The sequence below is a fragment of the Crinia signifera genome, chromosome 5 (genome assembly GCF_055691185.1).
Source record: "Crinia signifera chromosome 5, ASM5569118v1, whole genome shotgun sequence".
NCBI lineage: Eukaryota > Metazoa > Chordata > Amphibia > Anura > Myobatrachidae > Crinia > Crinia signifera.
Genome location: NC_139221.1, coordinates 298,500,666 through 298,527,851, shown reverse-complemented (window position 1 = coordinate 298,527,851; position 27,186 = coordinate 298,500,666). Strand labels below are relative to the sequence as shown.

Sequence of the window (27,186 nt, the reverse complement as noted above, 5' to 3'; positions counted from 1 at the left end):
ATTCTCTATACAGCTCTAGAGAATAGTTTTTTTTTTTCTCAAACCCAGTCCTCATGGAACTCTAACAGTGCATGTTTTCCAGATCATCTAGCTGGAGCACAGGTGTGCTCATTAGCTAACTCAATAGACCTACAGGTATGTTATGCTGGGTACACAGATAAATTGCTCTTCGCTTGAACGAATGGTATTATCTGTGTGGTGTACACCCAGTCAGAGGGATCCCCGAAATACCTGTTATATTTATATCCCACACAATGAACACCGTTTGCCTAAACTTCTCTGTTTACATGTTTACGAAACCAAGGCAGCACGTCACTTACCCCTCCGACACCCTGTGCGGTGGCTGATATAAAAGGGGGGGGGGAACTATCAGGGATGGGTGTGGCTTCATGAGGCGTGGCTGTTCAAAGTGGGCCATAGCTATGTGCCCTTTTATGTCACTGGAGGGGTCTGAGAGATGAAGGCTGCCCCCAGAGACTGCCTTCAGTACTGGCTTCTACACAGCAACAGGAGCCGATTACGGCCTGCAATGTTACAGTGCAGCTCCAGGGTATGTAAACTTTTGATTAGGGTCATTTGGGTAGTTTCTGTTGTCATTATGATTTAAAAAGAGTAAACACAGTTGTTTGACAATAAATGGCTTCACCCAACCACTAACCACGAGTGAAAGAAAAGGGTACTTGTTTTCTAGCACGGCGCCACCGACTTTAATTGTATGCCATCGGGTCGGAAAAATCGGGTCGATGGCATCGCATGCGACCAAATCACATGCGATGCGACCAACCCAATTTTTACATTGGACCCAAAGTTAATTGTATACCCACCCTAATGGTTAATTATATGTCAAATGCCCCCCCATTGTTAACGCCACCCCGCGATGAACGGCAACCCGAATCGTGGCGAGTGCAGCGAGCCCGCGAGGGGCGGCGGTACGCGTCCTCCGACCTTTTCATACCCCCACTAACTCAACGCCGATGTGGATAGTGGGGGTATGAAAAGGTCGGAGGACAAGTACCGCTGCCCCTCGCGGGCTCGCTGCGCTCGCTACGCTTCGGGTTGCCGTTCATCGTGGGGTAGCGTTAACAATGGGGGGGCATTTTACATACAAATTACCCATTAGGGTGGGTATACAATCTAAAATCGGGTATGGGGGGCCATTTAACATTGGTTCCTATGTAAAATCGGGTCCATCGCATTGGTCGCATCGCATGCCATTATAATGGCATGTGATGGACCCGATTTTAAACGGGCATTTAACATTACATACAATGTTAAATTGTCGGGAAAGCTCTTAAAAAGCCCGAAATCAGGTCGGTCGGGTCTGATCGGGTCCCATCGCATACCTTAAGTTAAGGTATGCGATGGGACCCGACGGGCGCCGTGCTAGGAAACAAGTACCAATAAAAGTTTGTGAGTTATCATTCATATTCTCTGACAAATGGCCAGAAAATCACAAATTCTGCTAGGGTATGTAAACTTGTAAATGTAAATGAGTACATCTGTATATGTCACTTTGAAGTTCAAACCCCACCCAAATCTAATTCTCTCTGCACAGGTTACGCCTGCACCTGCAGTGCACATGGTTTTGTCCATTTGAGAAGGAATTTGTGAGTAAACCAGAATAAGGGCCTAAGGACAACTGCAATCAAATAGGAAGATGATATAAAAGACAATTATAATGTACCTCTAATATATATATATATTTTTAAATCACCCACATTTCCAAAAACAACGTCTAATAATGTCTATTGTATTAATGAGTGTGTAACCCAGTGACCGCGGGTGACGTGAAATTGACCAATTATAAAAGCATAAAAATCAAATTGTCATTTAACATTCTAGGCTGAAACCTATAGTTATGGTATTATAATCATGCAGACTGATGAATGGATTTCAGACGCTCCTTGGATGAATGTCTATATCAGTATCTGCTTAGTTCGGACTGTTGTTTCCTGACTTTGAAGTAATTATACTGAGAATCCCAGGTCTGGTCTAGGAGCACTCAGTGCAAGTACAAGTGCATTGTCCTACGCTCCCTTTGATTCTTGCTCTGTGTGAGTCAATATTGTACTGATCCACTTGTTCAATCTGTACGCACATTCCAGTAAATAATAGCACGGCATGCAGTGCAATGTACACGACACTGTGCGCATCTATACTTCTAGTGGTGTTTTATCTCGCATATAAAAGCAAAAACATCTGATAATAAATCTGAAGTATTTACTGCATTAAACATTCGTGTGTGTATTATACTTCCTTCATGCCTTCATAAAATTACGTTGGATCTTTATACTTGGAGTGCTGGTTCTTCCACTGTTCTCTCTAAAGGAGGGTGAGTGTGTGTGTGTGTATATATATAGGCAAGCCTATCATATTTACGTTCTACACGCATAAGCCCCTGAGGCACTTATGTATTATATAGCTTCCCTTCTGGACTTGTAACTTGGTGGGACTGCTCTGCTATTACTGGTGCCTGTCCTTGTGTTTCCCTCCTTTGTCCCTAAAGATTGTAACCTTGCAGCAGGGCCCTCTAACCCCCAAGTCTGTCTGTTGTTACCCAGTTTGTTTTATCACTATCTACTATTGTAAAGCGCAACGGAATCTGCTGCGCTATATAAGAAACTGTAAATAAATAAATAAATATTATACACCGACACACAAGCTTATAATTAAGCTTGCAAAAAAAAATTTTTTTTGTGTAAAGTTTAAATACAAACAATAGTAAACAGTGCAATTGGATATTTAAAACATCGTCATAAAAAGTTACCATCGAGTTTACAGATATTTAAATATTACCTGAAAGTTATAAATATTTCTATACAGCACTGTATATAGCATATATATATATATATATATATATATATATAAACATATCTTATACACTCGCTTGCTCTCTCTCTCTCTCTCTCTCTTTCTATACTATCTTATAATATTGTTATAATACCCAGTATGTACTACTTACTTTCTACCGCACTGTGGGAGATGTTGGCACTTTATAAATCAGTAATAAGAGAATAGATATAATAGACAGACAGGTAGAGATAGACAGATGTCACAGATATATACAGTTATTACAGACCTGAGCTGCCTCCGGATCAGAGGATGAGAGGTGAGGAGTGGGACAGTCTTGGGAATTTTTATATTGAAGCCCCTCCTACGAGGCAGCGTCACAACCAGGGAACCTGCAATCCTATCTGAGTCAACGGTAGAACAATGTGTTATAATGAGATCAGTACTGCGAGTGAGTAGAGTGCACTTTAATAGAAAAATAGATAAAGAGTCATATAAAGTAAAAATAGGGCTGGTGAGTAAAAGAGATTGAGGGGGGTTAGCCTAGTGCGGCTTCTCAGTTAATGTTGTAGTCATAATAAAACATAACAACAATCTATAGATTTATTTTCTAAATCTATATATTGCAATGGGTTCTTAAGGGCGGACTAACACCAACCTCCGAAGGTCAATATATGTGTTTGATCTGAACAGCAGTTACAATATACACACTAGCAGACAAACTGAAGAAGGGTTGTGGGCAAGAACAGTTAAATAACTCTGGTGCCTGATTCACAGTTATTGCTGACGAGCAAATTTGTAGATCGGGCAATTATCGAATGACTGCACTTGCGTATGGATTGTGGCGGCATGTGCGAGCAGAAAATGCATATGGATCGTAAACGCAAAGCGGCAGGTGGTTGATTGACAGGAAGCCGAAGTTTGTGGGTGGTAACCTGATGTTTTCTGGGTGTGTCAGAAAAAACGAAGGTGTGTCCAAGCATTTTATTGGAGGGTCTTTGACATCAGTGCCAGATGTCATGAGGGGTTGCGGCGGATTGTCTGCGAGTCATCAGGAGTCAGCGCTTAGAGCTGGCGCTGCTCCAATCGCTGCCTCCTCCATAGTGTGAATGGGAAACGGGTCACACAACCCGATTAACACATTCACACTGCACAGCAATGAACCGGTAAGAACTCGGCTTTTTACCCGGGTTCGGATTGCCGTGTTGCTACCAGTTAGCAGTAACCGGAAACCCCTTTCACATCGCACTAATTGCAGAGTTGAAACTGGCAAGAAACCGGCTTGTACCCGGTAATTAGCTGCGATGTGAAAAGGGGATTACTCACATTTGCACAGGCTGGAAAAAATGGTTTGGGAATTGCTCGTGGATTCGTGGGTGGATAGAGATCTGTGATAGTTTAGCAATTCATTTGCAGATTTGCACAGGACATTTTCTCTTTCTGTCTGGGCAGCGGCTATCTGCTCGCACTCATATGCAACTTGGAAGATGAGCTATCAGGTCTGAATTAGGCCCTTGGTGCGGCGTAGGAATGCACTGGATTGGACAAAAAGTGAAAACTGAGAGATTCTGCTGAGAGATGCTACAGTACTTATGGTGAATGATTTGCTATCAAATCCAAAATAGTGCTCAAGAGAGCAAAACACCAAAGTAATGACACCGCTAGAGCTGATTCTATCCGTATGCCGACACATCGATAAAATAAGCAATGTGGCCCAGGTATAAATGCCACTGTTAAAGGAAGAGACATTTAACACCTGAATACAGGGATTATCTTCCCTTGTAGTCATCCCCATGCTTCAGATGTAACTAGTTTCTTGAACCTTCAATGATGACTATGGAGACGTGTAGCCCAAACAAGTCAGACATCACAATCAGACTGAGCACACTAGCCTCATCAGGGGCTGGAACCTGGACACAGTGAAAGGAACTTCAACCCTAGTAATATTCTGTCAGACATGTTTTGGAAGAAGAACATACTGTAGTGTCCCCCATTACCATAACATACTGTAGTGTCCCCCCCCCCATTACCCTAACATACTCTAGGGTCCTCCCATTACTCTGACATACTGTAGGATGCCCCCCACTGCCCTAACATACTGTAAGGTTCATCCATTACTGTAACATACTGTAGGATCCCCTATTACCCTAACATACTGTAGGGTCCCCCCCATTGCCCAAGCATACTGTAGGGTCCACCCATTACCTTAAAATACTGTAGGGTCCCCACATTACCCTAGCATACTGTAGGGTCCCCCCCCACTACCCTAACATACAGTAGGCTCCCATTACCCTAACAAACTGTAGGGTCCCCTCATTACCCTAATATACAGTAGGCTCCCCTCATTACCCTAACACACTGTAGGGTCCCCCACTGCCCTAACATACTGTAGTGTCTCCTCATTAACATACTGTAGTGTCCACCCATTGCTATAACTTACTGTAGTGTCCTCCCATTACCCTAACATATTATAGGGTCCCCCCCATTACCCTAAAATACTGTAGGTTCCCCCCATTACCCTAACATACTCTAGGATCCCCCACTGCCCTAACACACTGTAGGATCCCCCCATTGCCCTAGCATACTGTAGGATCCACCATTATCTTAAGATACTGAAGGTTTCCCCATTGCCTAACATACTGTAGGGGCAATGGGTACACAGGAGATCAGAGGATGAATTGGAGACTGCAGATTGGCTGTCATACAGCTTTATGGATGCAGCGGGAGGAGAGATGAAGGAGGAAACTTCATAACTTTTCCAGTCCTCCTCTTCTGACAGCTTCCCTGCTGCCTATTCTACCCTATAAACTCTCCTGCCACCCATGTTACTTATCCTGCATCTTGTTCCTGTCACTTCGCCTGCCTTTCCTCATCTCTCATGATCCCATCCCCCTTCTGCCACCTCTCCTGTCCCACAAAGCTCACCTCTCATGCCCTCTGCTCCTGTCACCTCTACTGCTTGCCCCTCCTTTCCTCCCTTGTAACCTCTACTGCTCTCTATCCTGTCACCTTTTCTACCGTCTTTCTCCTGATTCCACATTCCCACCCATCGCCTTTACTGCCTCCCTCATGCCCTCCCCTTCTGTCATCTCTCATGCCCCCAGCTGCTGTCACTTCTCTTCCTCTCTCCATGTGTCACCTCTTTATCTCTTCCCTACTGTCCCCAACATGCCCTCCCATCCTGTCACCTGTAATGTCTTACGCTTTTATCACCTCTATTGCTCTTCCCTCCTGTCCCCCATGTCTTCTCTCCATCCCCCCTCCTCCTTTGACTACCAACAGAATTGCAGGGCCAGGGCTGTCACAGCTGCAGCTGGTCGGGTGACTGCACCAGGTAGTCTCAGCCAGGTAACTCCATGGCATCACTGTTTTGCAGGGATGCACCCGGTCCAGGTCACATGGAGTGACATGAATGAGTTTGGGAGGTGCCCTGCCCTGCCACTTCACTAGCCGCCACCCAGCACCTAACCATTGGGGAGCTCCACTTTACCTTACCGGTACCGCTGAATGACATACAGTTTGACAGGTGGTCAAAGCATGGAGGTGCCTCTCCAGCCTGCCGCCTCCCTGCTTTGCATAACCTTGCTGAGTAGATCCATGCACCACAAAACATCTCCATCACCAAATAGAAGAAAGCACTTAAAAGCTAAACCAAATACAAAGCAATGGTAACTATTTTATTTGATAGCAAGGGTGTTATTTGGAAGACTGGGTTTAAGAACAATGAATTAACATAACAAAAAAAATGTTCTAGAAACGTTGCGTTAAAGAACCAAAAGAAAGATGCCAGAAAGAGTTGTGAAAATATGGTTTTATCCTCCACCTGGGTAACACACCAGCCAACACAGCTCTCGAACACCCGCCATACTTGCCAGACGTAGCACTGGGCAAATTCTTTATTTTCCCTAAAGTAAAATTTGTATTCTAGGAACCCATTATGCATCAGTAATACCCCTTTTACACCTACAAGCCGGGTTAATTTCCCTTTGCGGAAAGGACCCAGATGTGACGTGAGGGCGGAAGTTGTTAGATGCTCTTAAAGCGTTTTATTTTGTCTGTAATTTAAATTGGTGTCGGCCATTTTCTTTTAGTTCAACTGCAGTGGACCCTCGCGGGCTTGCTTCGATTGCACGCTTCAGACGTGGTGGCTCGCTTCACTCACTACAGGTAGACCTGGACCCAGTGCATGATGGGAAAGGTCCTCTCGGCGAAGGAGATGTAGCTGCTACCGTTACGGCATGGCTTTGTTCAGTGCAAAACAAGAATGCAGCATTGTGTGGATGCTTAACATACAAGGGTAAATGTACTGAATATAATTTAATTATAGGGTACAGTAACTGCACTGCTCTAAGCATCTCTCCTACTTCTGTTAGTTCTATAGTACATGGAATATATGGGCACGTTTGTTACATATACATCAAATATCCATTAATCTCATGCTTGACATTTAGGATTGCTGCGATCAGGTCAGATCTGTCATTCCTGTCAGTACCTACTCCCATGTATACAGTATATAGGAGGTCATTCTGGTTGACTCGCAAAGCTACGAATTTCACAGGTTTGCGAACCAACTAAACACCGCCCACCGATTTTCTCCGCACGCATTTTCTCCGCAGCATCTATTCGCAGTTTGTGTGCGGGGCAGAAATCATTCGACGGCCGCCGACCATCGAATGATGTCCAAAGCGTTCGCAAATCTAAGTCACTCCCCGGCGTTAGCTACCCGCCCCCCGCGCTTCACGGACAAATTATCATGGGAACGGCCAGTGATATTATGGAGACACTTATGATAGCCAACCATGGGAACCATGGGCGCGACCCGTGGATACGCCCCTGCCCGCACTGCTCCGTGTGGACGGGCCGGCGACTATACAAGTCACCACATCCATTTGCAAACGGAGCCTGCACATGCGCATTTGCAGAACATTTCTCCCCTGTGCAAACGGACATGGAAGCGATCAGACTAGAACAGTGATGGCTAACCTTGACACTCCAGCTGTTGTTGAACCACACATCCCAGCATTCCCTGCTACAGTTTTACTATTTGGCCATGCTAAATCTGATGCAGGGCATGCTGGGATGTGTAGTACAACAACAGCTGGAGTGTCAAGGTTAGCCATCACTGGCCTAGAATGACCTCCATAGTCTGTGGAAAATATGAAGGATAATAGAGCAAAGACCACTGTACCCCTGAGAGGACCATTAGTAATACTGTATATAACCGAGCATAGCGGAAGGGACAGCCAAGCTGAGAGTGACAGTGTGCTGGCAACAGCCATCAGCATAGCAATGATGTCCCACTCTCTGCACAGTGCCCGGAACCAAAGCGCTGAGCTGTGTTTCCGCCGGGCGAGTTTAGTAGCTGCACAGTGTCATGCTTTGCTCTGTGTGTGACTGACAGTGTTATACGGCGTGCGTGCAGTTCGGTGTAGGGTGAAGGGTGTATTACTGCTGTGCACAGCGGCTCTCAGGGGGGCTGCCCTCTATTCTGCACCATGGTGTGGGTCAGCAGGGTCCTGCTCAGGAAGGTACTGTACACTGCACGTATATAATATACATTGTGTATATGTGTCTACAGTATATAGCGTTATTGCATTGTGGTTCCAGTGCAGAACATGGGACCCCTTGGGTTAGCATAATTAACTGCTTCAGAACATCATTACACTTGTGTAGAGCATTAACCCATGTACCCATGCAGGCTAGCTACATTCACTGTAGTGCTGGCGCAGTTACTATTCCCAATACATCACAGGTTCTCAAAGTCAGTCCTCAGGACCCCACTCAGTGCATGTTTTGCAGGTCTCCTCACAGAATCAAGTTAAATAATTAGCTCAATCTGAGTATCTTTTAAAGTGTGTCTGTCAGTAACGAGTGCACCTGTCGGGTGTCCTGGAAAACGTGAACTGTGAGGGGTCCCGAGGACCGAGTTTGAGAACCACTGCAATAGATGTTGTGCACAGCGTTCTGAGGCAGTATAATTATGATAGCCATGGGAGTCCCATGTTCTGAACCGGAACCTGCACTGGTTGTCAAACATGTCATGCATGCAGCATTTGGAACTCGGAATGCAGGCACCAAGATGTTTGTATGGGCTACTTGAAGCATTTTTTGTGCGCTGGCAGTACAGACGATTTTGCCGCCATGTTTACGTCTACTGCCGACATGCCTATATGCTTTAAGGAGCCAACATTCTGGTATCTGCATTCTACTTGTTGACATCCTGATTGGATTCGGCATGAAAAGCCGGCGGTCGGGATCCCGGCGTTCAAAATCCCGACGCCGGAATCCCGAACGCCGAAATCCCGACAATCCCGAAATCCCGCAGCGGACCCGGTGCCTCGCTACGCTCGGCACGCTAATTTATTCTCCCTCCGAGGGTGTCGTGGACACCCACGGGGGGGAGAAAGTGTCGGGATTTCTGCGTTCGGGATTTTGAACGCCGGGATCCCGACCGCCGGGATTTAAACTGCATCCCATCCTGATTGTCGACATAACATATGAAACATTTTTGGATAGGCAACAACTATAAGTGTAACAGGAAGTAGAGTTATATCATTGGTTATTTGGCTGTGTCATGTGATATGTAATAAGTTTATCATGTCTAATAAAATAGTATGTAGTCGTTTCAGTTACTGGCGATATGCCACTGCTAGACCGCTGGGAGGGCATGCTAAGTCATCCCCAACACAGCCCGATGGAGTTGCATATTAAAAGGGCTAAAAACATAGACTCAAACTTAATCATTGGCATCAGTCATAATTGACTTGCCCCCTCTGTTTGTTTAATGTGAGAATTGTGCGGAACTTAATTGCAGTTTTTTTCCCCAACTTACTGTATTGATGTTTTCTCTTTTTAGTATGGAAACTTTGTAGACAATTTGAGGGTCATGGTGAAAGGTGGAGCTGGCGGAATGGGCCTCCCACGTTTAGGCGGAGAAGGAGGAAAAGGGGGTGATGTGTGGGTGACAGCAAAACATGGAATGTCGTTGAAAACCGTGAAAGACCAATACGCACAGAAGCACTTTGTCGGAGGTAACGGGGCCAATAGCAGGTGAGTTCTGTTTATGCTGTCAGGATGTGCTACTGTTCCAGGACTAAAAAAGCAACTAAAAGCGTGTTGGAACCAATCGGATTCTTTTTCATTTAGGTAATTGACTTCCAGCAGATGTGTGACTCGTACTATGAATAATTTGAATTCATTACACAGTGATAAAAATTATCACTCATAATAAGCCCCGATAATATTGTTTGTCCTCATGTTTGATGTTTATCTGTCTTCCCTCTATTCCCCCCCCCCCCCCCCCCCCCCCCCCAATATATACAGCCGTATCTGGGTGCTTCCACTTTGGTAAAACTTCAAAATATATACTCCTTTTATACTTATTTAGTTTTTTTCAATATCATAGTAAAGGTCAATACACACTGGGCGTTTTTGGCCAGCGTGTATTCCCAACGATGATGGGGCCTTGCGGGAATAACATGATTTGTGGGCCACGTCCCCTAGCCCATGGTGAGTCAGGATCCCCCCTGTCGGGCAGTCATCCGAGGTCCATAGCAGAGGGGTTGTACATATGTATGAATCAATACAAGAGTTATTGTGTGTACATATGCGGTGGATGTCTATGCATTATATCAATCTGTGCAATTCTGCTTTCATCCTTTCAGTGTTCGTGCTCTTAAAGGTGCAATGGGGGAAGACTGTCTTGTCAATGTTCCTGTTGGGATAACTGTCACTTCAGATAATGGGATTAAAATCGGTAAGAACATTCTCCATTCCCATTCAGTTGCCTGGCCTGACACTGACAGTGCTTGGTATTTACTGTGGTATACGGTCATATTAAGGTCGACAAGCCTTAGAACAAAACCGGAAATAGGTTGATATGGGCAAGGTCGACCGGGTCGGAAAGGTCAGCACACTCGTGGGGTCGACAGTCAAAAGGACAGCATGGGTTTTTCATGTTTTATTTTTTTGTGCCGACAGGCAGTAATTCATGCCCTAGCATCCACTACGGCATGCTGGCAGAATAAAATAGTGTGCAAGGCACCATGCTGGAAGCATGGCGAAGTCAATGTTGACTGTCGACACTTGAGACAAAAACGTGAAAAACCTCATGTCGACCTTTTCACTGTCATCCTTCCCGTTGTCGATCTAATGCTTGTGTTCTGACCCTATCACCCTTACCCATGTCAACCTATTTCAGGTGTCGACCTAAGGCATAATGACCTTCAGTGGTCGACCGAATGCATGTGCACCTAAATTTGGTCGAGCCAATGACCTGTACCCTTTATTACATGAGGATGATGATGGTGTGGTGACTTACTACTATTGGGCAGCGTGAGGACTACTGTATATGGACTGAGAATGGCAGTGGCTGTGTCGGTCAGTGGTGCACATCTCACTGTAATATGGGACTGGCAATAGGTTCTAAGCTTGGACAATACTTAGTAACTATTGCAATTCAGGAACTCTTCATTTAAACCTGAGCACTTGGTAGGGCTCTGCCTGCCCAGCAGATATGTCTGCCTGATGGGTAATATATCAGAACCTGGGTACACATTGAGTGATGTAAATGAAGGCTATTACTGGGCACTAGATATATCATCCTGGCGACGTTTCTAGCAACCGCTGGATATGAGGACATATTGCTCAATGTGTGCCCAGCTTAAGTGTCGGATATGCCATTAATGTCCACGCATTACCCACAAGACGTTAAGCGCATGTCACTGGTTAGGCGGTCAGAATTAAAACAAGTAAAAGGTGTCCTTGTACTGATGACCATTCTGAGCCATTGTCACCGCTGCTACTGCATTACTGTCCGCTTCTTAATGAGGCCCACAGACTGTTGGAGTCATTGGCCCAGGCTGGACTTGAGGCTAAGTTTTCAGTCGGGGTTGCTGTATGAATGACGGAATGCAGTGTAGATCCCGGCGTTCAAAATCCCGACCGCCGAAATCCCGACACTTTCTCCCTCCGGGGGTGTCCACGACACCCCCGGAGGGAGAACAAATTAGTGTGCCGAGCGTAGCGAGGCACCGGGCCCGCTGCGTGGTGAGCGCAGCGAGCCCGCAAGGTGAGGTGATCCACGTCTCTCCCCCCCCGCCCCCCCCCCCCACCCATGTCGGGATTTTGGCGGTCGGGATTCTGGCGTCGGGATTTTGAACGCCGGGATCCCGACCGCCGGGATTTAATACTGATTCCTGAATGACCATTTACAGAACTAGTTATAGATGCATGCCTGTCCATGGCTTTTGGGAATATGGGCCTTGGAGCCAGTGCAGGGTAACTAACCAGGTTTATATGTAGGTCCATAGGCTATTGGTTTAGTAATATTTAAGTTTAAATCATGCCGGTTTACTTCCAGGGGAGCTAAACAAAGAAGGAGACAAAATCCGTGTTGCCAAGGGTGGTCATGGCGGTCGTTTCAGAACAGATTTTCACCCTTCTAAAGGCCAGAAAAGAATAATCCGCCTGGATCTGAAGCTGATTGCAGACGTGGGGCTAGTTGGGTAGGTGTGTGCGCAGCTTAGTAACATGGACAATTCAGTGTTGCTGCTCTGAATGACCTGAAACCCAGACCAAACCTAGCCAAAAAACAGCTAATAACCCACTCTGGGGGTATTCAATCCCAGGTCACGACTGTCGATCTGTCCCCACAGCCATGACCCTGGCCCGTTTTTGCCAGGTGGGATTCAATGTCCCGCTTCATGATCAGCGAAAAGGGCGCGTGTCTGCGTAACCGGCCATGGATTGTCAAAATTCGCCCGGGATCGCAACAATTCACGGCCGTAATCGACAAAACGGGCAAGACCACATTGAATAGGCGCCGGCCACTATTTCCCACGTCATACATTTTTTTTTTTTTTTGGAGCCAACATGTGCCGGCAGGTGGTATTTCATGCTCTACCATCCACTAGGGTGTGGAGGGAGAATAGAATAGTGTGCCGAGCGCAGCGTGACACCGCGCCCGAAGCATGGTGAGCGGACACGGCACACCAATGTAGTGTCCATGTCGACATTCGGGGCAAAAACCATGAAAAACCCATGTAGACCTCTTCACTGTTGACCTAATGCTTGTGTCGACCATTTGATCCTGTTGACCTTAGGCACATCAACAGTTTCCTGTGTCGACCAGTGGTTGGTATGTCAACCTTAATTTGGTCGACCCAGTGACCAATTCCTTTGGGTGCTACCTGTTTCTGAGCACGCACATAGAGAGACCATACGTAACTGATCTTCTTTATAAGAATATAATAAGAATATAAGAATATAATGTTCTGATGCTTGTATGTTCTATAGACGGTTACACGCATTCTGTGCTGTGCGGATCTGAGCAGGCAGCGCACAATTTGGGCTACCAATTATAAAGCAATTACCATTCGTCCTCCTGTTTTCATTTCCCATTGTTCCATAGCCAATATGGAGGTTATTCACTAAGCCCCCTCACTTTGTGTCTGTTAATGTGCTTGGCTGAAGTGGTCCTTTTAATTGTCCTGGGACGTGAACCTTTTAGCTATGCGCCCCCCTCCCCGCAGCTCCAACACTCCGGTCTCTGGAATAAGGACAATTTACCATCTCCATTATTTGTAGCTCTATAGTATTTGATCTGAGAGTTATCTGGTTTGTTCATTGTATTTAGCAATTTAGTGGCTGTTCCTTTGATGGGGATATTAATGGGAAATTACTCTGCGCTCTGTTAAGGAATTACTCTTTCATCAGACACAATAGGAAGCTGGTTTGATCTTGTTCAGCGGCTAAACACACAGCAAGGGGGAGGAATAGGATGAGGTCATGTCCCCGGTGCCACAACCAATGTTCCACCCATCCAGTTGTGGTATATGGTCGTTGGGTCGACACTATTAAGGTCAACATCTGTTGGGTTGACCACTGAAGATCGACACATGCATTAGGTCAACATTTGGAAGGTCAAAACATCGACCTGGGATTTTCGCTTTTTCTTTGAGATGACATGTGCCGACAGGTGATACTTCATGCCCTACCATCCACTAGGGCGTGGTGGGAGAATAGACTAGTGTGCCGAGCGTAGCGAGCTATGCGAGGGAACACGGAACACTTAGACGGTGTCCATCTTGACTTTCGGGTAAAAAAAAAATTTCATGGTGAAAAACCCATGTTGGCCTTTTTACGGTTGACCTCCACAATGTCTACCTAATTCTTGTCAACCTTAGGCATATCAACCTTTTTATGCATCGGCCTTCAGTGGTTGAGCCAACATTTATTGACCTTAATAGTGTCTACCCAATGGCCCATACCACCAGTGGCATAAGTCACCGCCTCCTGAGTAATGAGCCGCGTGCCATCCAATCAGCTGCATCTCACTTTCACCATCATGATCGGATGGTGCTGGTGGTAGTACGTCTGAGATCTCAGAGGTTCTAGACTTCCATTTGTCTTCTGTAGAATACATTTGCGTTTGGTAAAGGCGGCCACTGCAGCACTAGAGATACTGGCTATCGAGTTCTATTCCATGTGGGATCTCTGTACAACATCCCATAGCTTACCCCTGCGTTTATATTCCCATTGCCATTCCCGTAACAATACATAAATACCTTTCCTTGTGCTGTTCTAGGTTTCCAAATGCCGGCAAGTCGTCGTTACTCGGCAAGCTGTCGCACGCCACGCCGCAGATTGCTGACTATGCATGTAAGTGCCCAGCTGCTGCTTATTGTATTCTGTCATACTGTAGGTTCATATACAGTAAGTGACCGATGCTTTGTTGTAGGGGATGGAGAAGTCACTGGTAAGCCTGACAGGAGGGGATGCGTTTTGGGGTCATTTTGTCCCCAAGTAATTTGCTGCATAATTAGGGTGATTAGCCACATGAGGGGTTATTTATTTAGGGGAATAAGATGATCCCAACATTTGGTCTTTGTCTGGACCCGAAGCACTGATTCAGCATTACTGGTGTTTTACCAGCGACGGCTTGTCTAATCATCAGTAATCCCAGCTGGTCTCATGTCGCAGGTGATTGGATAGTTCATCTGCCATTCACTTATAGAGAAACTATACAAGCTGAATGTATTCAAAATAATATAAAAAAAAAAAAAACAGTATATAGTGTTCATTCTAGCACCCTCATATTTGAAAACCCATGCAGTTCCTCTTCCCTGCCTGGGGTGTCACTGTCTGCTGTAGTGCTTCTAGCACAGTGTGGTCTGTATATCAGCACTGATATGCAAGCCAGACCTGTGCTAGAAGCACTACAGCAGACAGCGACACCCCAGGCAGGGAAGAGGAACTGCATGGGTTTTCAAATATGGCGGGTGCTAGAATGAACACTAGTATAATTGACAGCATTATGTATAACTGTCCTGCAAATAACACACAGGGTTTGTCATATGCCCGGCTTAGCTTATGGCTGTGACTGCAATTTTTACTACTGGACCCACACTGGGTATTGGGTCGACCAACCAAAGGTTGACATACATTAGGTTGACCACCAGTGGTGGACATGGCTTAGGTTGACACCTCAAATAGGTTGACACAAGCATTAGGTCGACAGTCAAAAGGTCAACATGGGTTATTCACTTTTTTTTACTGTCAACATGGACACCCTATTGGTGCAACGCGTCCCCTTGCATGGGCATCGGGCACAGTTCCTCACTGCCCTTGGCACACTGTTCTATTCTTCCTCCATGCCCTAGAGGATGGTAGGGCATGAAATACCGCCTGTCGGCTCAAAGAAAAAGTTAAAAACCCATGTTGACCTAGCCATTGCTTGTGTCGACCTATTTGAGGTGTCGCGCTAAGCCATGTTGAGCTTCAGTGGTCGACCCAATGAATGTCGTCCTTTGGTGTATATCGACCCAACAGCTTATACCAGCACACTTTGCATGGTCCTATTAAATGGTTGCTCCAGGGACCGGACTTCCATGTGTCTCCTAAGGGGTGTTATAGGGATGTATTTGAGACTGAGGGGCAGATTTATTAAGCTTGGTGAAGTGATAAAGTGTCTGGTTTTTATCACTGGCCAACCAGCTGTTAACTGTGAAGTTACAGGCTTGGTTTGAAAAATGACAGGTAGAAGCTGATTGGCCGGTGATAAAAATCAGGCAGTTTATCACATCACTGAGCTTAATAAATCTACCCCTGATTTTCATCCAAAGTCATTGTTCTATGTGTGTTACAGTTACCACAGTAAAACCAGAGATTGGCAAAATCATGTATCCTGACTTCAAGCAGGTAATTACACGAGGTGTATGGACGTGTCATACTGCGGACAGCACAACATTACACGGGGTCTATGGCCGGGTCATACTGCGGACAGCACAACATTACACAAGGTCTATGGCCGGGTCATACTGCGGACAGCACAACATTACGCGAGGTCTATGGCCGGGTCATACTGCGGACAACACAACATTACGCGAGGTCTATGGCCGGGTCATACTGCGGACAACACAACATTACGCGAGGTCTATGGCCGGGTCATACTGCGGACAGCACAACATTACGCGAGGTCTATGGCCGGGTCATACTGCGGACAGCACAACATTACGCGAGGTCTATGGCCGGGTCATACTGTGGACAACACAACATTACGCGAGGTCTATGGCTGGGTCATACTGCGGACAACACAACATTGCACTAGGTCTATGGCCGGGTCATACTGCGGACAGCACAACATTACGCGAGGTCTATGGCCGGGTCATACTGCGGACAGCACAACATTACGCGAGGTCTATGGCCGGGTCATACTGCGGACAACACAACATTACGCGAGGTCTATGGCCGGGTCATACTGCGGACAGCACAACATTACGCGAGGTCTATGGCCGGGTCATACTGCGGACAGCACAACATTACACGAGGTCTATGGCCGGGTCATACTGCGGACAGCACAACATTACACGAGGTCTATGGCCGGGTCATACTGCGGACAACACAACATTACACGGGGTCTATGGCCGGGTCACACTGCGGACAACACAACATTACGCGAGGTCTATGGCCGGGTCACACTGCGGACAGCACAACATTACACGAGGTCTATGGCCGGGTCACACTGCGGACAGCACAACATTGCACTAGGTCTATGGCCGGGTCATACTGCGGACAGCACAACATTACGCGAGGTCTATGGCCGGGTCATACTGCGGACAGCACAACATTACGCGAGGTCTATGGCCGGGTCATACTGCGGACAGCACAACATTACGCGAGGTCTATGGCCGGGTCATACTGCGGACAGCACAACATTACGCGAGGTCTATGGCCGGGTCATACTGTGGACAGCACAACATTACGCGAGGTCTATGGCTGGGTCATACTGCGGACAACACAACATTGCACTAGGTCTATGGCCGGGTCATACTGCGGACAGCACAACATTACGCGAGGTCTATGGCCGGGTCATACTGCGGACAGCACAACATTACGCGAGGTCTATGGCCGGGTCATACTGCGGACAACACAACATTACGCGAGGTCTATGGCCGGGTCATACTGCGGACAGCACAACATTACGCGAGGTCTATGGCCGGGTCATACTGCGGACAGCACAACATTACACGAGGTCTATGGCCGGGTCATACTGCGGACAGCACAACATTACAGGAGGTCTATGGCCAGGTCATACTGCGGACAGCACGACATTAAGCGAGGTCTATGGCTGGCTCATACTGCGGACAACACAACATTTCGCGAGGTCTATGGCCGGGTCATACTGCGGACAGCACAACATTACACGAGGTCTATGGCCGGGTCATACTGTGGACAACACGACATTAAGCGAGGTCTATGGCTGGCTCATACTGCGGACAACACAACATTACACGAGGTCTATGGCTGGGTCATACTGCGGACAACACAACATTACACGAGGTCTATGGCTGGGTCATACTGCGGACAACACAACATTACACGAGGTCTATGGCCGGGTCATACTGCGGACAGCACAACATTACGCGAGGTCTATGGCCGGGTCATACTGCGGACAGCACAACATTACGCGAGGTCTATGGCCGGGTCATACTGCGGACAGCACAACATTACGCGAGGTCTATGGCCGGGTCATACTGTGGACAGCACAACATTACGCGAGGTCTATGGCTGGGTCATACTGCGGACAACACAACATTGCACTAGGTCTATGGCCGGGTCATACTGCGGACAGCACAACATTACGCGAGGTCTATGGCCGGGTCATACTGCGGACAGCACAACATTACGCGAGGTCTATGGCCGGGTCATACTGCGGACAACACAACATTACGCGAGGTCTATGGCCGGGTCATACTGCGGACAGCACAACATTACGCGAGGTCTATGGCCGGGTCATACTGCGGACAGCACAACATTACACGAGGTCTATGGCCGGGTCATACTGCGGACAGCACAACATTACAGGAGGTCTATGGCCAGGTCATACTGCGGACAGCACGACATTAAGCGAGGTCTATGGCTGGCTCATACTGCGGACAACACAACATTTCGCGAGGTCTATGGCCGGGTCATACTGCGGACAGCACAACATTACACGAGGTCTATGGCCGGGTCATACTGTGGACAACACGACATTAAGCGAGGTCTATGGCTGGCTCATACTGCGGACAACACAACATTACACGAGGTCTATGGCTGGGTCATACTGCGGACAACACAACATTACACGAGGTCTATGGCTGGGTCATACTGCGGACAGCACAACATTACACGAGGTCTATGGCTGGGTCATACTGCGGACAGCACAACATTACACGAGGTCTATGGCCCGGTCATACTGCGGACAGCACAACATTACACGAGGTCTATGGCTGGGTCATACTGCGGACAGCACAACATTACACGAGGTCTATGGCTTGGTCATACTGTGGACAACACAACATTACGCGAGGTCTATGACCGGGTCATACTGCGGACAGCACAACATTACACGAGGTCTATGGCTCGTTCATACTGCGGGCAACACAACATTACGCGAGGTCTATGGCCAGGTCATACTGCGGACAACAAAACATTACGCGAGGTCTATGGCCGGGTCATACTGCGGACAACACAACATTTCGCAAGGTCTATGGCTGGGTCATACTGCGGACAACACAACATTTCGCGAGGTCTATGGCCGGGTCATACTGCGGACAACACAACACATTCAGTTGCTTTCTATGTTCAGTTCTACTGCATGGTGCGATCTGCAGCTAATTCCTCTGAGTATTAATCTTCTTAGTATTGTGCCAGGATAAAAATGGTGGCTTATTCACAGCAATATGCTGGGAATGTGTGTACAAGCTGTATATGTGTTTTATGTACATGCTATGCACGTTTACCTGCACTTTGCTGAATGTGTGAGCTCTGCAGGGTTCCCCCTAAAATGTTGTTGCGAGCTGCAGTAACATGAAACTGTGTTTCTCTGCATTAGATTTCGGTAGCTGATCTCCCAGGCTTAATCGAGGGTGCACATATCAACAGAGGGATGGGACACAAGTTCCTCAAGCACATCGAGAGAACGAAGCAGCTGCTGTTTGTGGTGAGTGCGCTGCTGGCTACTCATCTGGTGCTTCCAAGTAAACTCCTCTGAGAATCAGTAAACTGGGTCTCCAGATGTTGTGGAACTACACATCCCAGCATGCTTTCCTACCGTTCTAGCATTCCATAAGAGCAAACCTGTGGCAGGGCATGCTGGGATGGGTTGGCCTGGCGTATGGAGTCTGTAATACTGGTCACAAGCAGCCGTCCTCTGTATGGTGAAACGCTTGTGCTGCTGCAAGCCAGAAATTTGTTCCGTAATCTGTCAAGTGGCTGTTCTGTAACCAGGCAGAATATTGTGTCGCGTTTCATAGGATTATCCCTGACCCTGATGAAGCGTGTGCCCAGACTGGCTGGCAGTGACTACAGCAGACACACATTGTACCCTTGTAAATAGTGCCTTTGCGTACAGTTGCCGCGTCTTAGTGCTGTGTTATTGAGCCGTACATTATGGAAGGCCTTTAATTGTTTTTCAGCAGCATTTCATCTTGCTATCCCCGGTGGCGGTGATCTGAAATAGAATAGAATCAACTTTATTGGCCATGTATGCTTGCGCACACTAGGAATTTTTTGTGGATTTACAGTGCAGCATCAAGCAGGGATGAAGGGGGGGGGGGGGGGGGGGCAGGGGGAGAAGGCATTACATACATTACAATAAAACATTACATGTGGGGAACACATACCCACTGAGGTGCACAGCGCCTAGGCAGCCATCAGCGGCGCCACTGGTCGCCGAAACAGCCAGGTAGGTAACAATACAAGCAGAGACAGTACAGTTATCACACAGGGAACATATTTGGCTGAGCTGCACAGCTCCTAGGCAGCCATCAGCGGCGCCATCTTAATCATGCTGCTCAGAGGCAGCAGTAAAAATATTTGTATTTATGTAGCACTTTTCTTCCAAAGCTGGCACACCCTGCCAGCTTGTTGCTGGCGGGGTGTGCAACCAGCGAATGTACAGCATACAGGCTTTGCATACAGTGGGGGCAGAGGTATATGATGATGATCATGGTAAAGAAACAGTAAAACAAAGAGTAATACATAGCTTTCCTAAGAGGCTGAGATAGATGGTATCTTGGGAAAAGCAAAAATAAAACATGGCAGTGTTTCGGTTTATGTCCAAATCCAGTCCAAACTCCAGTTCTAACTCATTGCTTGCTTTCGATGACTTGCTTCCGATGATGCCAGGCAAGCCTTGGCCAGGCTTCTCCAAATGCCCATTTTAAAGGAAAGTTTGGGTCAGCTGGTACAGGGGGAGGGGTTGGTGTTTGCACACATTGCTCAGCTTATCTGATTAAAGGTGGGGGATGTTGTAGGCTCCCAGTAACAAAACACATTCCCATTGCAGACTGTTCTTTTAAATGAAAAGCATCAGGTTTTGGAAAATGGCATTCATGTACCTGTACAGAGGAGATGAGAGATGGTTTTAAAACTTCATTCCAGTTCTAACTCATTGCTTGCTTTCGATGACTTGCTTCCGATGATGCCAGGCAAGCCTTGGTCAGGCTTCTCCAAATGCCCATTTTAAAGGAAAGTTTGGGTCAGCTGGTACAGGGGGAGGGGTTGGTGTTTGCACACATTGCTCAGCTTATCTGATTAAAGGTGGGGGATGTTGTAGGCTCCCAGTAACAAAACACATTCCCATTGCAGACTGTTCTTTTAAATGAAAAGCATCAGGTTTTGGAAAATGGCATTCATGTACCTGTACAGAGGAGATGAGAGATGGTTTTAAAACTTCATTCCAGTTCTAATTCATTGCTTGCTTTCGATGACTTGCTTCCGATGATGCCAGGCAAGCCTTGGCCAGGCTTCTCCAAATGCCCATTTTAAAGGAAAGTTTGGGTCAGCTGGTACAGGGGGAGGGGTTGGTGTTTGCACACATTGCTCAGCTTATCTGATTAAAGGTGGGGGATGTTGTAGGCTCCCAGTAACAAAACACATTCCCATTGCAGACTGTTCTTTTAAATGAAAAGCATCAGGTTTTGGAAAATGGCATTCATGTACCTGTACAGAGGAGATGAGAGATGGTTTTAAAACTTCATTCCAGTTCTAACTCATTGCTTGCTTTCGATGACTTGTGTGAATGCTCGGCTAATCCTGGCCACAATGAGCACGATATACGGCAAAATTTTTTTATCAATTGAAGAACACCCTCCGATCTCCCACCACTCTGGACAGGAGATCAGGCGCAACATAACAATTGAATACCACCCTATGTGTTTTCCCATAGGTTGCCGTAACGCTTAGTTTCTCTGCACGCATCTTATTGGCTCTTTCTCCTGCTTCCAGGTGGACGTGTCAGGGTTTCAGCTCTCCGTTAAGACTGCCTATAGAACAGCTTTTGAAACGGTGCAGCTGCTGATCTTGGTGAGTGCTGGGCAAAGAGTTCAAAACCTCATGTGGTCCGCCACGTACGAGGGGCGCTATAATGAGTGGGTGGGGATGGGATTATATTTGTTGTATGCTCAGTTCTTATTAATGAGCGAGATTGACCCCTTTATGTTTTCCCCATGTATAGAACCATAGGCGGTACTATATTCGGTTTATGTGTCTGGTACGGTGAACTTTGAAAATCCAGCAGATTGGAGTACACTGGCCCATGCAATAAGTCACAGTATCACGCCAATTCCTATAGAGTAATGACCAACAGGCCGGTACTAAGCTGGGAGCAAGGAACCACATTGTAATGCGCAGGGACCTCTATAGCTCCATGCAGGCTGGTTTTGCATGTAGCACGTGAATGCTGCTCTGCTTTAGTGTGTGTACACCAGGGGCGGATTGGCCCACCGGGAAACCGGGCTATTTACCGGTGGGCCTGCCCAAAACTCTTTAAAAAGGGGCCGGCCGCGCTCCCCCCTGGGCTGGCTGGGCCACAGGCAGTGGCCGCAGCACTTTGCCCAAATCCAAAATGGCACCTGCCAGGGCCTTCAAGCTTCCGCTCAGCACCTCACTGAAAGAAGCAGCAGCAGGTGAGGACATAATGGCACAACTATGGAATTTGCCCCGACGTGTAATACTTAATAGTTGCCCCTCTTCAGGTTTGTTAAAGCAGATTATCCGTAGACCACTGAAGTCTGGTTTTATTGTGAAATGCGGTGTTGCTGTATGTAAATGGAAAGACGTGTAACTGCAATGTGACTATGTGCTGTTGTAGGAGCTGCAGCTGTATAAGGAGGAACTCCTGGATAAGCCTGCCTTACTCGTCATCAATAAGATGGATCTGCCTGATGCCGAGGTGAAATTCCAGGAATTGCTGAAGCAGTTGGAAAACCCAGCGGGTGAGAAATCCAACAGTAGTACTCTGTATCTGGGAGTAGCAGGCGATGCAGCCGCTCTCCAGATCTGACAACTGAGTGCTTGCATCTTTGGCGGAACACATGGTAGACCAAATTGGACAGATCCTGTTGTTGGCAGCAGAGCTAAACATCCAGACTGCAAGTAGCCCCAAGGCTCCTCTGTATCCAGTTGTACTATATATATATTATATCTATTATTTGGGATCTATTAGGTTTGTTAGGTGCATATTAGGAATCTAGGACAGGCTTAAAACAATGTTTTCTTGAAGCGTTTGTTAATTAATTCCAGGCCACCTAATGTTAATAAGAAGCAATTTATAATTAGCTGTGTAGATTGGCCTGACTGCAGCAAAGATGTATGGGGAGACATCTGTAAATAGGAGTTATAAACCTCCTCGCTGAGTATTGCTCTCACTGCCTGGGGCACCAGCCAGCTACAGACTGCTGAGTATAGCTCTCACTGCATGCTGCACCAGCCAGCTACAGACTGCTGAGTATAGCTCTCACTGCCTGCTGCACCAGCCAGCTACAGACTGTTGAGTATTGCTCTCCCTGCCTGCTGCACCATATGATCTCTCTTGTGTGTTTAATATCTCTTTTAGTAAGAGGTGTATATAATGGGGGTTTGGCTAGCATAACAGTGATTACAGTATGCATAAAGAAGAAAGGAAATAATAATGAAATACCCCGTGTTCAGAGATCATGTGAGAAGATATGATCCATGCTTGTACTGATTGCCTTAGACCTACTTATTGACTTTTTTGACTGGGTGACTAAAGTAATAGATCAAGGTGGGGCTGTAGATGTAGCTTATCTAGACTTTAGTAAGGCTTTTGACACTGTCCCACATCGCAGACTGTTAAATAAACTTGAAAGCTTGGGATTGGATTCTAAGATAGTTGAATGGATAAGAGCGTGGTTGCAGGACAGAAAACAGAGAGTTGTAGTAAACGGAGTACAGTCAAAGGAGGGAAAGGTTACAAGTGGAGTACCCCAGGGATCTGTACTTGGACCAGTGCTTTTTAATATCTTTATTGGTGATATTGCAAATGGAATTGAGGGTAAAATGTGCCTTTTTGCAGATGACACAAAGGTATGCAACAGGGTAGACACACCAGGAGGGGTAAAACAAATGATTGAGGATCTAGGTAGATTAGAGGAATGGTCAAGAGCATGGCAACTACAGTTTAATGCCAAAAAATGCAAAATCATGCACTTGGGTTGCAAAAATCCAAAGACTAAATATAGTATAAATGGCACTATAATGGAAACTACTGAGGAAGAGAGGGATCTAGGTGTCACTATTTCAGGGGACTTAAAGGCAGGTAGGCAATGTAACAAAGCAATGAAGAAGGCAAGTCAGATGCTTGGTTGCATAGGAAGAGGTATCAGCAGTAGAAAGAAAGAAGTAATAATGCCACTGTATAGGTCATTGGTACGACCTCATCTAGAGTATTGTGTTCAGTTCTGGAGGCCATATCTCCAGAAGGATATAAATACATTAGAGACTGTACAAAGAAGGGCAACTAAAATGGTGCATGGCCTACATCACAAAACGTACCAGGAAAGACTAAAAGATCTTAATATGTATACTTTAGAGCAGAGAAGGGAAAGGGGGGACATGATACAAACTTTCAAATATATCAAGGGTTTTAACAAGGTACAGGTGGGAGACATTCTTCACAGGAAGAGGAGCAGCAGAACACGAGGACATGCACTGAAAGTAGAGGGAGGAAGATTCAGGGAAAATTTGAGGAAGAATTACTTCACAGAAAGAGTAGTAGATAAGTGGAATAGCCTCCCATCAGAGGTGGTAGAGGCAAACACAGTAGTACAATTTAAACATGCTTGGGATAGGCATATTGATATCCTTACAAAAAAATAAGGATCAAATATGGTTTGAGGTAACATGTTTAAAAAAGGGGCAGACTAGATGGGCCAAGTGGTTCTTATCTGCCGTCAAATTCTATGTTTCTATGTTACTCTCCGGAATAAAATGACGTGTATTTCAGAATATCTGCACTTGCTGCCAGAAGAGCTGGTCCCGGATCGTCAGATCAGCTTCAAGCACATTCTGCCAATCTCTGTTGCTGCCGATCAGGGCATAACGGAACTTACCCACTTCCTCCGCAAATCATTGGACGAACAGGCCGAACAGGAGATCCAGGAAACCGCTCGGGAAAGACTGCAGAGCCTTCACAATGTAACCACCCCAAATGTGAAATCGAAACTACAGATTCCTGCTGAATGAGCGATGGACTAACTTATTCCGATGTATGATTTTGTACAGTGTTATGTCATTTCAGTAAAGATGCATTTTATTACTACTCAGAAGCCGCTATAGCATGTGTGTGTCACATGACACCTGGATCCGATGTCAGAACCTGTCTGCCTTTGGTCCTGAATCATGCAAGAGTGAAACGTAGAGTACCGGCGAGCGACAGAGATGGGGTCTCCAAAGCATTGTCAGCGACAGATGGACAAGCCTTTATCGGGGTGCTCTGATAGCATAACAGCATCTGCCACAATCACCCTGATCACTCCACAGTAGCCGCAATGGTTTAGGGTGAGCATGCCCTCCACTTATGGCAGTCTCTACCTAAAACTTAAATGCCATTACCAGTACCCTTCCACATATCAGAAGAACTATCCAAATGGTTGTGTGTGTGTGTGCGGGGGAGGGGAACAAAAGGGTTAGTTAGGGATGCAAGCCAAAGGCCAAACATTGGAGGTCATAGATCTAACCAATGAGTAATCAGGGCCATCAGAATGAATGAGTTTCTGCTCACCCGCTCGGGGAGGGTTCTATGGCGTTGAACTAACAATTGAAGGTTCCTCAGTAAGACTATCGCAGCTGCAGATGTTCCCAGTAGCCGGAGTTTCTGGAAATCTTTCCAATCTTCACACCGCACAATACTCTGATAATTTGCAAGGAGCCCAAAAGCCACATTAAAGAGATCTACATACCTCTGTAAACATGGCCTATTGTATATAAAGGGACAGTATGCGACTTACAATGTGGCTGAATCAATGACAATGTGCTGGAACTGGTAAACCAGAGGTGAGGACCATCTGAATGATAACCAGGTGGTGGTGCTTCTTTGCAGGTTCCATTGTGCTGCTACTGTTTGGGATTCTGTTGTGGTATCTTCTGAGTGCATATCTAGGAGAATGAGCCCTTGGATATGGCAACAAGAAGGTCATTGCTGACTTCAGTGTGTGCAGTTTCTGTGGAGGGGTAAAAACCAGACTGAAACATGGGTCAAGCAGGGAGGAAAAAAAGGAGGTTGTCCACATTTAGCTCAACGAGTCAACACAAAGGGGAGGAGAAAGTTGGAGCGGTAAATAGAGAGTGGAAGTATCAAGGATGGGTCATTTTATGAATGGGCGAGACAAGGGAATGCCTGAATTACAAAGGGACAGTGTCTGACTAGAGGTATATATTGAAGATCTAGGCAATGGTAGGGAGTGGAGGAGTTAGGTAGAGATCGGGTCGGGAAACTGGGGGCAATGGACTGAATTAAGACCATGTCTTCATCTCAAGATACTGGGGAGAAGGAAGTCAAGAGTTGTAAAATAGATGGGGAGAGACAGTCTGGGAAAGAAGAGGATGGAATGACAGTGGTCTGGTGGGACGGAATGTCCTGGATTAAATTTTAGTTGGGAAACAGGTGATGAAGTCAAGGACAGTGAAGAGAATTGAAAGATGATGTGGGTTGGATGACCTCGAATGACGTAAGGATACAGGGGAACGAGCAACACTATAGATCACGAGCATACATTTATAATGGTGGAAGTCTGCATTGCTTAGTGTCTTCCTCCACTGTTGCTTGTACAAGAACACTTTTTCAGGTATCTGAAGTATTAGGAACGCTGGTGACCACTGGGGCAGACATTAGGGAGACATTGATCCTATTACACAAAGGTTTTGTGGTGCGGACCTCAACCACACTGAGATTCATTCAGGGACAACTGACATCAAAGAACTGGAACTTTAAAATATATGAATGTAGCCGTGGTTAGCTTAAATCAGTGCGCTGATCTCAGATACCGTTCAGTGTAGCTGCTACTATTCACACTTGCAATCACACAATGTAAAGTGAATGGTTTGTGCGCGCCTGTGAGCACAGCACCAAATCCAAGTTGTGCATGTGACTAGCAGTGTCTCGAATTACCTGGCTACATCTACAGTATATAAGGAACTACTCTCCTACATAAAATGACGGCGGTTACTGATCTGGAGGATTCTACAAGCTGCTGGTGTGCTTATTTCTCAGCATTTGGTTTCACCATCCTCATCACCGCCATTATTATATGTCCTCAGTTATTAAATTGTAGGAATTGGTAGGCCCGTATTATTATGACCTGATTTGAGAGCTACTTTCTTTTCCCCATGGCTGTATCATACTTGCCTACTATATACTTACGCTCCTCTCCAGGAGAAGCTCTGAGAGGAGACACATAGGGCAGTATTCAATGACAAATATTCTCCGTGCATGGCGAGAGATTTTTTCTCTCGCCATGCACTCTCCCTGTTCCGGAGGGCTCGCTGCCTCTCCTGCTCCCACTATTCAATGTGGTTAAGACTCGCCGCCACTCACGGCGAGTCTTAACC

General features: G+C 46.5%; 1 protein-coding gene across 1 annotated transcript; it reads left to right on the top strand.

The window, feature by feature from the left end:
- Positions 1-8,129: 8,129 nt before the first annotated feature.
- On the top strand, positions 8,130-24,898 carry GTPBP10 (GTP binding protein 10). The gene is made up of 10 exons (XM_083189354.1): positions 8,130-8,318; positions 9,647-9,840; positions 10,455-10,546; positions 12,152-12,296; positions 14,378-14,451; positions 15,938-15,990; positions 19,169-19,276; positions 21,565-21,642; positions 22,430-22,553; positions 24,584-24,898. Exons 1-10 carry the CDS (start codon positions 8,286-8,288, stop codon positions 24,820-24,822), a joined length of 1,140 nt encoding a protein of 379 aa, XP_083045480.1. The 5' UTR covers positions 8,130-8,285; the 3' UTR covers positions 24,823-24,898.
- Positions 24,899-27,186: the final 2,288 nt, after the last annotated feature.

Bases quoted from the DNA above. Each gene is read 5' to 3' on its own strand.
- GTPBP10 (XM_083189354.1), top strand. From the start codon at position 8,286: ATGGTGTGGGTCAGCAGGGTCCTGCTCAGGAAG. The intron at 12,297-14,377 runs GTAGGTGTGTGC...GTGCTGTTCTAG, and splicing joins GCAGACGTGGGGCTAGTTGG to GTTTCCAAATGCCGGCAAGT. The intron at 19,277-21,564 runs GTGAGTGCGCTG...TCCTGCTTCCAG, and splicing joins CGAAGCAGCTGCTGTTTGTG to GTGGACGTGTCAGGGTTTCA.